The sequence below is a fragment of the Dipodomys ordii genome, unplaced genomic scaffold, assembly GCF_000151885.1.
Source record: "Dipodomys ordii isolate 6190 unplaced genomic scaffold, Dord_2.0 Scaffold168, whole genome shotgun sequence".
NCBI classification, from domain to species: Eukaryota; Metazoa; Chordata; class Mammalia; order Rodentia; family Heteromyidae; genus Dipodomys; species Dipodomys ordii.
Window position 1 is genome coordinate 2,746,944 of NW_012267384.1, and position 13,208 is coordinate 2,760,151.

The following is a 13,208-nucleotide window of genomic DNA, read 5'->3' on the forward strand; positions in this document are numbered from 1 at the left end:
TCCAGAAGTACTTTCCCATTTGTCAAACATAAGAGTCAGGGCAAGGCATTGTAGTTAGTGCATGCCTGTAATTCCAGGTTGGGGGGAAGGGGAGATTAGTATAAAAAAAAAGCATAAAACTTAGATAATAAAATAAATAAAACGAAAAAAGAGCCAGCCCTGGACTAAGGAAAAAAAAAAGGTAGGGTGGTGGGGAGGGTGTAAAAATACCAAATGTTATTTCTGAAATGCTTTATTTTTAAAATCAGTATACATTATCTTAAGTATAGAATTTCTTAAAAATGAACAAATAACTGAATTTCACTGTTAGATTGTTATGGACAAGGAAATATCTAGTTCTTTTGACTTTTTACATTGATCCATATTTCAAGATGATTATCACATTAAGGTTCTTCTGTGTTACTTTTGCCCAAGTTGGGATAGCTAAAACAAAACAAAACATAAAATTATTGCTTTCTTTTGTATATCATGAGTGTAAACATTCAAATACATTTGTAAATACCCTAGGAACTTCAACAATTTAGATTTCCTATTTATTCATTACATTTGTAGAATAATAATAAATTCTAATTTTACAACTGACACATTTTAAATGTTTACAAACACACACATGTTTAATATTTGTAGCAATTTTACTGTGGACATAAATTCCCTAGTTTCTTTTTTCTAAAAGAAGTAAAAGCTTTCAATTATGGAATGCTTGTTAAACTATTGGATCAATTTCCCCAGATATAATAATTGTAAACTTTAAACAAAAATGCAAAAAATCAACTACCCAAAGAGAGTGGTAATTGACAGCAGACTCTAGAGAAGGGGAAGCACTTGGCATTGGGATGGGCACTAGGTGGTTTGCTGGGTCTGTGGCTCTTAGTCTGAAGGCAGAGTGTAGTGGGTGTTACATTGGTCAGCTAGAACTCCAGTAGCAAACTTCCATCTTTCTTGTTTAGGGCAACTAAGGCTAGTAGAAAGTGAACATGGAAATCCTAGAAAGGAGCCAGAGAATGAAGAAACCTTAAATTTAGACTTCTCCTACATCTATGACAAAACCCCAGAATGAACAGGAGAGACTAGGAGATGTGAGCTGTGACCCAATAATCAGTAATACTGTTTGGGGAAATGGAATTCAGTCTCAAAAATAACATTCATAAAAGTGAGAATGCAATGGAAAGTGAGTGAATCTGAGAAGAAACAGGCAATGTGATTCACCCTCTGGAGGAAAGAACGTGGGTGGTAACTATAGGGGGAAGAGTTGTTAATGTTGTCAATAACAACTACCTTCAGTAAAGAATGCTCAGATAAGAAAATTCCAGAATTGGTAAATACAACATGTTTTATGTAGAAAAGAAATATGAGGAAAGACTTTATAAAAACTGAATATAGAGAAATATAAGATATATTCTAAGAAATGTACTGTTAGCTAAGCACACTTTGGTATTATGATTATGAAATTACCTTAAGTGGTTTAGCTATTAAGGCTACAAACCTATACAACATGTAACTTTACTGAATACTGTGGGCAACTGGAGCATAATGGTTAAATATTTCTATTAATCTACACATTGTGAATGTGAAGGGTCAGAACATTGATAACTACACTGAATTTTAAAATGTATTATTAGTATTATTGCAAACAACTTTGTGCTATCTACTTCATAAACTGGTAACCACAAATCTAAGGCAATGGGTTGCCTTAGAGACTTTTCAGCTCTGATATAATCTGTAAGCATCATGTGACAAATGACTATGTAAAAGGAGTCCTGAAAGAGGAAATAGACTAGCATAAAACATTCATAATGGCTAAAAATTTGAAATTTGGTGAAAATATAAATACACAGGACTGGTGGTGTAGGTCAATGGTAGAGTGCTTTCCTACCACTGGCGAGGGCCTGACTTGATCCCAAGCACTGAAAACATAAACCACAAGCTTGAAAAACAGTACATTTAATGAACTGAAACAATTACTGACTCCCTCTCAAAAACACTGGTAGCCAGAAGACAAATATCTTTAAAGTATTGAGAATAAAACAAAGCTGCCAATTCTTAAGAATAAAAGTGAAATACATTTTCATATAAAAGAAAATTTAAAAAACCTCATTATTACTTGTAAAAATGTTACATTTTTTTTTCAGGTAATCTTTGTGGGGAGACTATCACTGCTTCAATCTCACTGCTTGTTAGGGGTCTGTTTAAGTGGACTATGTCTTCGTGGTTCATAAGCATCTATTGACTTTTTTTTGTGTGTGTATGTGTGTACAGGTTCTATAGGGCCTGGGCACTGTTCCCTGAGCTATTGTGCTCAAGGCTAGCACTTGAGCCATAGTTCTACTTGTGTGTGTTTTTTTCAGTTAATTGGAGATAACCTCATGGACTTTCTTGCCCGGGCTGGCTTTGAACCATGAGCTTCAGATCACATCCTTGAGTGGCCTGAGCCACCAGCGTCTGGCCTCAGTATAGGTTTTTAAGATAATTCTTTTGGGGTCTGGGAAGGTGGCCCAGTGGTAGGGTGCCTTGAATGCATGAAGACTTGGATTGGATTCCTCAGCAACACATAGGCAGAAAAAGCCAGAAGTGGTGCTGTGGCTCAAGGCTAGCGCTCTATCACTTGAGCTGAAGAGCTGAGGGACAGTGCACAGGCCCAGAGTTCAGGCCCCACGACCGACAAAAACAAACAAAAATAACACTTTTGTATAAAATCTTTTGGATTTCCTTGATAATTTTTGTAATGTTTCTTTTCTCATCACTGATTTCGTTTTGTATCTTTTCTCTTTTGGTCAAATTAGCTAGGAGTCTGCCAATTTTTTGAAAGAAGCAGCTTTTGGTTTCATTGATTTTTATTACCTTTCTCCATCTAGTAGTTTTGGGTTGTTAGTTTCTATTTTCTGTAAGTTTTAATTGTATCCTAAGGTTATTTACTTGAGTAGTTTCTGTTCTATTTATGTAGGTGCTTAGAGTCTGAACTGTCCTTTCAACACTGCTTTGGCTTGACCTTAGAGCTCTCTCATAGGATGTACTTTCATTTTCTTCGGTTTGCAGGCACTTTTTTGATTTCTCCCTTTAAGTCTTTTTTTTTTTTTTTGTTGGTCATGGGGCTTGAACTCTGGGCCTGGGCACTGTCCCTCAGCTCTTCAGCTTATGGCTTAGTGCTCTACCACTTGACCAACAGCACCACTTTGGTTTTCTGGTGGTTTATGGCGATTAGACTCTCACAGACTTTGCTACCTGGGCTAGCTTTGAACCATGATCCTCAGATCTCAGTCTCCTGAGTAGCTAGGATTACAGGCGTGAGTCACTGGTGCCCGGCGTCCCTTTAGTTTTCGAGTGACCCAACTGCTGTTCAACAGTGTTTTGTGTTTGAGCATTTTTCATAGTACCTTTGTAGTTCTAGTTTAATTCCATTGTAGTCAGAACACAGGGAGTTACTTCATTTAATTCTTAGGTGTCTTTTGGTGAGAATGGAGTGTTAACACTTTCTCCAAAATACATAATACTTTAGGCTATAAAGCAAGACAATATACAAGAAAACTAAGAGTTTCTTGTATCTTATCAGATTACAATGGAATAAAATTAGATAGCAAGAGCAACTATAGAGACTACACAAGCACGGAGATTAAATAAAATTCACTTTTGCATTGCCAGTATGTCACTGAAGAAATTCCTACAAGCAAATGAAAACAAAATGTAACCTGTAGGATACCGAAAAGGAATCAAGAGGGAAGTTCACAGCTATGAGTACCTGTATTAAAAGTTATAATGATAAGGGCAGAAAAATATACAAACTTATTCCAGTCTATTGGAATGAATCTAAAAGGAAACAGATTTAATACATATTTTAACAAAAGTGAACCAAGAGAAATATGAACAGGTATTATCGGTATTGAGCAATGAAGACTCTCTCAACAAAGAAGAGCCTTTGAATGGGTAAATTCATTGCCAAATTATATTCTATCGATAAAGAACTAACACCAAGGTACCTCAAACTATACCATAAAATAGAAAAGGAACACTTCCAGTACTACTACTACTATTACTACTACTACTACTGGTTTCTAAGCCAGTAGTAGTATTATTCTGATACTAAAACTAGATAAGGACACAAAAACAACAAAAAAACAATTGACCAATTCCCTTGATAAATGATACAAAAATCCTCAATAACATACATACAAACTGAATTTAAGAACACATTAAAAGGACTATACATCATGATCAAGTTTGTTTCATTTCTGAATAAATATAGTAAATAATTGGAATAAAAACCAGTAATAAAAAAATCACATATAATCATTTCAATAGATTCAGAAAAAGCACTGGACAAAAATCAACATCCCTTCATTAAAAAAGTAAAATGCCCTGAAAAAATTAGGAAAAGAAGGGGCATGCATGACAGAGCTATATGCGACAAACCTATAGATAACACTGAAGCCACTTTCTCTAAAATCAAGAATGAGACAAAAGTGTCCTCTCTTCCATTCTTCAATATAGCACTTAAATTCCTAGCTGGAGCAATGAGACAAGAGAAACAAAAGGATACATATAGGAAAGGAAGAAATAAAAATATTCCTTTTTGTGGATGACAACCTATATTTAAAAGGCTAAAAAAAAGACTACACCAGAAATTTCTTAGATCTGATAAGACTGCTAGCAAAGTAACAGGATATAAAATGTATACCCCCAAGTCAGTACCTTTCCTGTATACTAATAATGGATATAATGAGAAAATAATCAGGAACACAAATGCTAGGATAAACAACTGAGGTGGTGAAGGAAAGACCTCTACTATAGAAACAGAAGATAATAGAAGATGCAAATACCACCTGCACTCATAGACTGGTAGACTTAGTAATCTGTAGATTCAATGTCATTCTAATCAAAATTCCAATGACATTTACAGAAACAGAAAAATCAAACCTAAAATTCATATGGAAGCATAAAAGACTCTGAATAATCGAAGCAAGTCAGCAAAAAGAACAATGTTACTATTGTTAATAGCTATTATCATTTATAACTCTGTTCTCACCTGATTACATACTACTGACAAACAAAGTGAATCTCTCAGGGTCAGTACATTATATAGTTGGCAATGTCAGACAACTGAAATGCTGAATTCCAATTCTGCCTAAATTAGTACCCTATTGTGATTTTAAACTTCGTGAATTTATCTTTTCATCAAAACTTGGCACACACAAAAAGTTTCCTATCAGAATTTTTCTTATAGTTGCCCATGGAAAATTCTTCTAGCTATTTGGCTTTTGTTCAGATGAATAAATGTTTCTCTTTCTCTCTCAAAAGGTTAGTTATCAACCTTAGGGTATGTTAAGGGAAAGAAAAGCTATAAAAATAAATAAATAAATATATAGTATAAGATCTTATATATATTATGAATAGGTGTACTTTACCTGTTTTATGAACTGTGTAGCATTGAAAAGTTCACTGCATCCATATAAGATGTGCTTGCCTTGCTTCCCCTATAAAACATCAGAAAGCAAATTGAGAAGCAAATGAACAATAACAAATATTTTTAATGTATCCATGAAAAGGTATTAGCCTGAAAGGACCTTTTTTTGGTTATTCTTAAGGTCTTTGTGGGAGTGGATTTTAGTGTATACATGGTATCTTGAAATAAAAATAAAGAATGAGATGGGCGTAAGAATACTCTTTTTTTTGTTTGTTTTTTTGGGTCTGGTCAGGGGCCTGAACTCTGGGCCTGGGCGCTGTCCCTCAGCTCTTCAGCTCAAGACTAGCACTCTACCACTTGAGCCACAGCGCCACTTCTGGCTTTTTTTCTTTTTGCTTATGTGGTGCTGAGGAATCGAACCCAGGGCCTCTGGCATGCAAGGCATGCGCTCTACCACTGAGCCTTCTTCCCAGCCCCAAGAATACTTTTCTTACTGAACTAAAACAAAGAATCCTATGATTACCAGATCTCAAAGGACAACTACGTATACAATCTTAAAGCAACATACTTTCAATGTAGGAGCTATGCTGAAGAAAATAATCTTTGTTTTGTTAGGCTGAAGGTAGGATGTAATCAGGCAGTATGGATTGTTATTTCAGTCTCACTTTGTGACACAGTATTTATATACTGATATGAATTTTATTTCTGCTTTTGTAAGAATACTGTAATACAAATAGTCATGACTTCTTCACTAGATAATTCAGGTTAAATCTTTGTTTTTGGAGACAAGGTCTTATTATGTAGCTAAGGTTCCTCCAACTCTTGGTCTTCTTGCCTTGTTGGCTTTGAGTGCTGGGATTACAGGCATGTACCATGTATCATGTACCACTATGCCTGGTCAGATAAGTCTTTTTACGCTGAAATTCTTCTTTTTTTTGTTTTTGTTTTTGGGTCCGGTCGTGGGGCCTGAACTCTGGGCCTGGGCACTGTCTCTCAGCTTTTCAGCTCAAGGCTAGCGCTCTACCACTTGAGTCACAGCGCCACGTCCGGCTTTTTCTTTTTTGCTTATGTGGTGCTGAGGAATCGAACCCAGGGCCTCAAGCATGCAAGGCAAGCACTCTACCACTGAGCCACCTTCCCAGCCCTACGCTGAAATTCTTATGTGTAGTGTGAATTTCGAGGTAAATTAAGAATTCTTCTGTAAAATCCAAAATTGTATCCCATTAGGTAATTTGACAATTCATCAAGGCACATGGACAATTTCTCTGTGCTATATGAGGTTATGATAGAGAGAAAAGCGAGCATAAGGTAACGTTAGAGGAGTCCCACACTTTTGGAGCTCAGTCTCAGCAGTACAGGACACATTTTTAATGATGAACTGTTAAGATCACTTTAGACAAACTAAGTGGAGCTCCAGTTTGTTGATAGAGAGGTCTTTGACCCAATTATCTCTCTTGACCACTTGGTCAATCAGGCTACATGCCAGGTTCAACAGAAGAAACCAGTTGTGAAGGAACTCTTTCAACGTTTTCTAGTTAATAAACAGTGCTGGCAAGGTAGTGCAGGTTGCCTCTGATCACTCAGACCCTAGCACAGATAAGATTTGTTTCATTCAAGTGTGGCCAAATGTCAGCACCATGTTTCCTGATCTTCATCAGCACTCTTATGTCATTTATACAACAGAAAAGAACATCAAAATACAAACCATGTATAATTTTAAACATTGTGTCTCATGAAATGCTCTTGTAAACTTGTTTCAGTCATGTACTACTGTCCTGAGATCCTTTCTCCTCCTGACCCTGTTGAATTTGATGAAGTATACCAACACATTTATTAATGAAACAGTTTTTCTAAATCCATTCACTTGGTATAAGATCTGTTGTGGTTTTAAGTCAAATTCTTTTTTTGTTTTTTGGGGTCCGGTCGTGGGGCCTGAACTCTGGGCCTGGGTGCTGTCCCTCAGCTCTTCAGCTCAAGGCTAGCACTACCACTTGAGCCACAGCGCCACTTCCGGCTTTTTTCTTTTTGCTTATGTGGTGCTGATGAATCGAACCCAGGGCCTCAGGCATGCAGGCAAGTGCTCTACCACTAAGCCACCTTCCAGCCCTTAAGTCAAATTCTTAATACAACTGGCCATCAATATTAGCATTATTAAATGTCTGGATAAATTAGTTTGCAAGCTACTCTACTGTTGTAACACAGTTAAATTATGAATAATGGCAGGGGCACTGATGACTCTTATTCTAAACTGAAAAGAGAAAAAATAAAGCCAATTAAAAATGGACAAAAATCTGGATAGATATTTCTCAAAACATGATTTACAAATGGCCAATAACCCAATATGCTTGGGAAATGCAAAGGAAAACCATAGTTAGATACCATTTCATATCTACCAGGATTGTAATAATCACAAACAGGTCTTGGCAAAGGAGAGAAAGTCAAACTGAGGAATGAAAAATCTGTACAGGCTGCTTTTGAGTAAGTTGTAATTTTTCAAATGGAGGATGCAGTTTTCTCCATATTAAGTGAAACATTTTGGCATACAAGCAAAAACTGATTTTTCCTAGGAAATACTGCTACAAATCTAACAGACTTAGCAATGATCTTAACCTAAACTGTAATGCAATTGTAGTTTGATACAATAATGGCATTACTGGAAAGACAAATTTGAACAAATCCTACGACAATATGGTATGAGTAAGCAGTTATAAGGGATAAATTCAATTTCATATGTTTTGATAGAAGTTACTGACCATAGATAGAACTAAATTTATGTAAAAGCAGTCGTTATTATACTAAATCAACTTAATTTCTTTCACACAAGTCAACTTTCTGTTGTAAAGAGAGTTAAAAGCTGTCAAGCTTGGGCATGATAAAAACAGGTTTTCATAGAACTATCTGACAAACCAAAATGTTTTAGATTACACTTATATTCAGGCAATACATAGATAATATTCTTTTTAAAATAATTTTTTAATTGAGATTAATAAATTTCACAGTATTGTGAGATAGTGATAGTGATACTTAAAGTCACAAACACATTTTAACCTTCACAAGGCATATTGTCATTATCATGGTCTACAATGTTTGTGAATTCTCTGAGCTTTAACAATATACCTATTTCTTTCACATTGGGTGATATGTACATTTCTTTCCTTTTGCTTAGTGTAAGCTGTTCCCTCTCCATAAGCTGTTCCTTTCCATAAATAATATTCTAATGTTTAACCTCATTTTTCTATTTTATAAGTATCAACCTTTCAGCATGTTTTACAGGTGGTTAATAACATTTAAAGCAGTAGGAGTAGGATCACACTTAGAACCAGTCATGCTGCTAACCTTCAGACAAACCTGAATGAAAGTACTCTGTCAATATAATAATCCTGTACTAGAGTTGACCTAGCAGGAGGCAGTTTACCTTAGCTTGTCAGCACTGTTTATGGAGACGGTATGATCTTGGTTTCTGCAGCAGTCTAATTTTTACTATGGGACAGAAAAAATAGTAAAAAAACAAACAAACCAAAAACCCCCTATATTTCACAAGAATAGGGCCTTTTTGACATTGTGATACCTCACATATGTATGAGTAGATCACAATCCAAAGCTGAAGCATAGTCTATGCAATTGAGAGCAATCCAGTGAGTTATACTTCCTACTTTTAGAATTCTGTGACTGTTGACCATGTTTATCTTTCCTCTACTTTTATTAAAGCCTTATATGACAAGGGAGTCAGCATTTAACTTTCTATCTATATGTAGGACTTTATAAGAGAAGGGGTCTTGCTATGTTGTTCAGCCCTGTCCTGAATTACTGAGCTCAAGTGATCCTCCTACCTTAGCCTCCCAAGAAGCGAGGAATACAGGTGCATGCCTTCCTGCCTTCTTTATGTACAGGATTTTAAAACCACTTCTTAGAAAAGTAGCATTGTAAAGGTCAGGATAGTCACCAGAGAATGCTAGTGTTCTGGGGACAAAAGCCATCAAAGGATGAGAGTAAGGCAAAAGCATACCTTTATGTAGTCAACAAGATTCTGGTATTCTATGTAGTTGCCTCCTCCTACCACAAAAACAATTGCCTAAAAGGTAAGTTGAAAGAAATATTTAAAACACTGTTGTAACATTTAAGCAACATGGTTTTTAATGTGGAAACTATGCAGGAATTGAGGTAAAAGTACTAGCTAGCCAAAGGTTACATTGATAAACTTTAATAGTAAAAGATAGATTTTTTTTTCAGGAACAAATTTGAAGAAAACAGTTTCATCCAGTTACAGAACTTTCTTCAAAGGGTACTACTATTAGGCAGGAAAATTTGGAAAACTTAGCACGTATTTCAAATGAAAACAGTCATAGTGTCCCAAATGTTTGGAACTCCCATGTTAGAGCTTGGCACATATAAAATTCTCATTGCAACCTGAGACTTCAGAGGTTTTCTTTCATTTTTTTTTTCTTTTGGTGGCACTGAAGATTGAACTTTTGGCCTTGTGCTTGCTATGCAGGTACTCTACCACTTGAGCCACACCTCTAGTTCTTTTTGTGCTTTAGTGTTTTTTTTTTTTACAAAAGGTTTTATATTTTTGCCTCGAGTCAAGCCTCAGATGGTTTTCCTTATACCTTATAGCCTCTTAGAGGTAAGATTACCAATATGTACCACCTTATTTGTTGAGATGGGGTCTTCAACTTTTTCTTTTGGGATGGCTTTGAACTCCCCATATATGCTTTCCCAGTAGTTAAGATTATAGGCATGTGCTACTATGCCTAGTTTTTTTTTTTTTTGGAGGGGTGGTGGTGACTTGAATTCAGGGCCTGGGTACTGTCCCTGAGCTTTTGTGCTCAATGCTAATGCTCTACCACTTGAGCAAAAGCTCCACTTAATTGGAGATAAAAGTCTGTTGGACTTTCTTGCTCATACTGACTTCAAACTTCATCTATCTTCAGATCTCAGCCTCTTGAGTAGTTAGGATTAGAGGTGTGAGCCACTGGTGCCTGGCTGTTAAGTCATTTTTAAACTTAAAAAGTACAAACAGCTGTATAAAGTGAAAAAAAATAGTTTTTGAGAAAAAAAACCAGGGTATACATAGGTTTATCAAAATTGTAAAAAAAAAAAAGCCATTGTTTATAACAAATATGTTCCTCAAGGCTATTTGATAACTTTATCTCTTCTAAGAGCAGAAAGTTTTTATAAGAAACTTACCTCTTGGAATGGATTTTTGTTCCTAGGAACCGAGCTGAAACAAAGAAAAATGGTACTGATTGATCATGGCTTTTAATATATGTAAAATGGATATAGGACACATGTATATTTCTGAGTACTGTTAAACATAGGTAGTTATAATTCTACCTCCTTCACGTACTTAGGAGGGCACTGGGTTCTTTAATTTTTTAGAGGGAAGAGCCACAAGAGGTGAAATTCTCAATACTTAAAAGGGAATGTAACAACTTCTTAACTTTGAAATAAAGTTCTAGAAGATAGAGCTCCCATAAGGAGGGGTAAAAGTATGGATGCAGATGAAGTAGGTTTTCATGGGGCTCCAGAGCCAAACTAGGCACCGTAGCTACTGTGTGGGAATTTGTTTGGCAAAAAACTAAATATATTTATGGTGAGAATAACTCAGGAAGAACAAACAGAAAATAGGAGGAAGGATCTGTATTTTGCTCTAACTTGTAATTTCTTTATTATAAGTTTATTTTGTGCCAATACTAGGGTTTCAAGGAGGTTGCTCTACCATTTGAGCCACAGCTCCAGGCTTTTTAGTTAACTGGTACCTGGAGATACTAAGAGTCTCATGGACTTTTCTTTGTAGCTTGCTTCAAGCTACGAAGTAGCTAAGATTACAGGCATGAGCTACTGGCCTAGGAGATTTTTTTTTTTTGTCAGTTATGGGCTTGAACTCAGGGCATGGGCATTGTCCCTAAGCTCTTTTTTGCCCAAGGTGGGTGCTCTATTACTTTGAGCCACAGCATCACTTCTGTTGCTATGTTGCTAGTTAATTGGAGATAGAACCTCTTGGACTTTCCTGCCTGGGCTAGCTTTGAACCATGATCCTCAGATCTCAGCCTCCTGAATAGCTAGGAATGCAGGTGTGTGGGCCATTGGCTTCCAGGAGATCTTTAATAAAGACATTTTTCAGATTTGTATTTGAGTGTTAAATAGGCTGACCAGTGATTCTATAGTAAGTTTTGGAAATCTCAACTAAGAGGAAAAAGCTATTATAGCCTCTCTCAATTGTTCAGCAGCTGAACTCAGCTGTCATTGTTCCTCATCTCTAGCCCCTTCTCCAGAATATTTATCTGGGTCTCAGAAGTCTCTTTGAACTGCCTCCTAAGTACTTAAGTTCCTCTCAGAGTGGAGATATGGATAAGGAGAGGTGAGACAGAAATGAGATGAGACAGTCTTACTAGCTATTAATAATGGATACTTGTGATGGGACAGCTCAGGAGAAGGTTCTGTTAAACATGAAAGTTAATTGTCTTACCAATGCTAATATTACTCCTTATTATTGAATGTTATATTCATGATTAAACATTTCTTGGTTTCTACCAAGCAAAACATAGCTACTTGTTAGCTAAATACAAGGAATATAAAAAAAAATGTCAGCCAGAAAACTGTCAGTATGGAAGAGCTAAAGGTCCACTATTTTGAAATGTATAACTAGTGGATTTTAGTGTACTGACCGTGTTATGACCATCATTCTCTAATTTTAATGTTTTTATCATTCACAGTAGAAGTCCCTCTGCCTACTGGTCACTCATCCTTTCTATAATCTACTCAAATCCTTTCTTGCTAAAGATGCTTCTTATACACTATTGTTCTAGTAAATTCAGAAGGGAGAGTAAACACTTTAAATTACTAAACAACTTAATAATCCAGTGACTATATTATATATCCTGACTCCCTTATGCAGATATGAAAGCTCTGGAGATGTCAAAGATAGAAAGTTCTAAAGATCTCAGATATCAGGCACAGGCATGAAACCAGCTAACAAGTTTCAGTGCCAGACATAATTATTCTCTTACTTTATAGGCTATTTTCATATCATCATGAATTAAATCTTATAGTACTCATAATAAAGAATAATTTACCATCCCATGTCTAAACAGAAATGGTAGTGTTTTAATAATAATGGTTCCCAATGACTTGAATTTTGTAGAGCAATTTTAAAACCTCCACAAAATTTTTCAAAAATCCACAATAAAGTTGCTTTCTTTTCATTTTGGTACCATAAACATATTTGTTAGAAAAATTAATTTCCTTCTCACACACTTGGTTTATCATCACTTTGATAGACTATATTTGTGTGTATATATTTGGGAGGGAGAAATCAACAAAATACTATGTATAATTAGTCATGATTATCTCTGCATAATGAGATTAGAATATATCTCATGGTCTGAATTTATAATAATAGCTTAGTTTTATGATATTAGGGATTAACCCAGGGCTTTTACATGACAGGCAATTCTTCTACTTCTTAAGCCAAGCTGAAGACCAGGGTCTCCTTAACATTCAAGGCCAGTGCTGGCTTTGAACTCAATATCCTATTTTCATCTCTTGGGTAGCTGGAATTATAGGCATGTACCATCATGCCCAGTGCAGTGCTTCTCTATATAAAACAATATGAAGCTGGGAGCCTTTGGTTCATGTCTATACTTATAGTGGCTCAGCAGGCTGAGATCTGAGGATGAAGTCACCCAAGCAGAGAAGTTCTTGAGACTTTTCTCCAATTAAATACCAAAATGGCATATTAAAAGTGTGGGCTTGGGGCTAGGAATATGGCTTAGTAGTAGAGTGCTGGTTCAGCATGCATGAAACCCTGGGT

The 13,208-nt window shown here is 36.0% G+C and overlaps 1 protein-coding gene across 3 annotated transcripts in view; it reads right to left on the minus strand.

Annotated features, from left to right (window-relative positions):
• Positions 1-216: 216 nt before the first annotated feature.
• Scfd1 (sec1 family domain containing 1) overlaps positions 217-13,208 on the minus strand; it is a 106,497-nt gene continuing 93,505 nt past the window's right edge. Inside the window, exons 22-26 of one of the 3 annotated variants that reach the window (XR_001175709.1) lie at positions 10,583-10,616; positions 9,402-9,467; positions 8,811-8,875; positions 5,397-5,465; positions 403-423 (exon numbers count right to left, since the gene is read on the minus strand). Coding sequence is in view for 2 of the 3 variants with exons in the window: in XM_013033464.1 (XP_012888918.1) it covers positions 400-423; positions 5,397-5,465; positions 9,402-9,467; positions 10,583-10,616 (193 nt within the window). In the remaining variant the exon portion in view is untranslated. Of the gene's footprint in view, positions 424-5,396; positions 5,466-8,810; positions 8,876-9,401; positions 9,468-10,582; positions 10,617-13,208 lie in introns of all 3 variants that reach the window. The other 2 variants (XM_013033464.1, XM_013033463.1) reach the window with 2 other exon arrangements.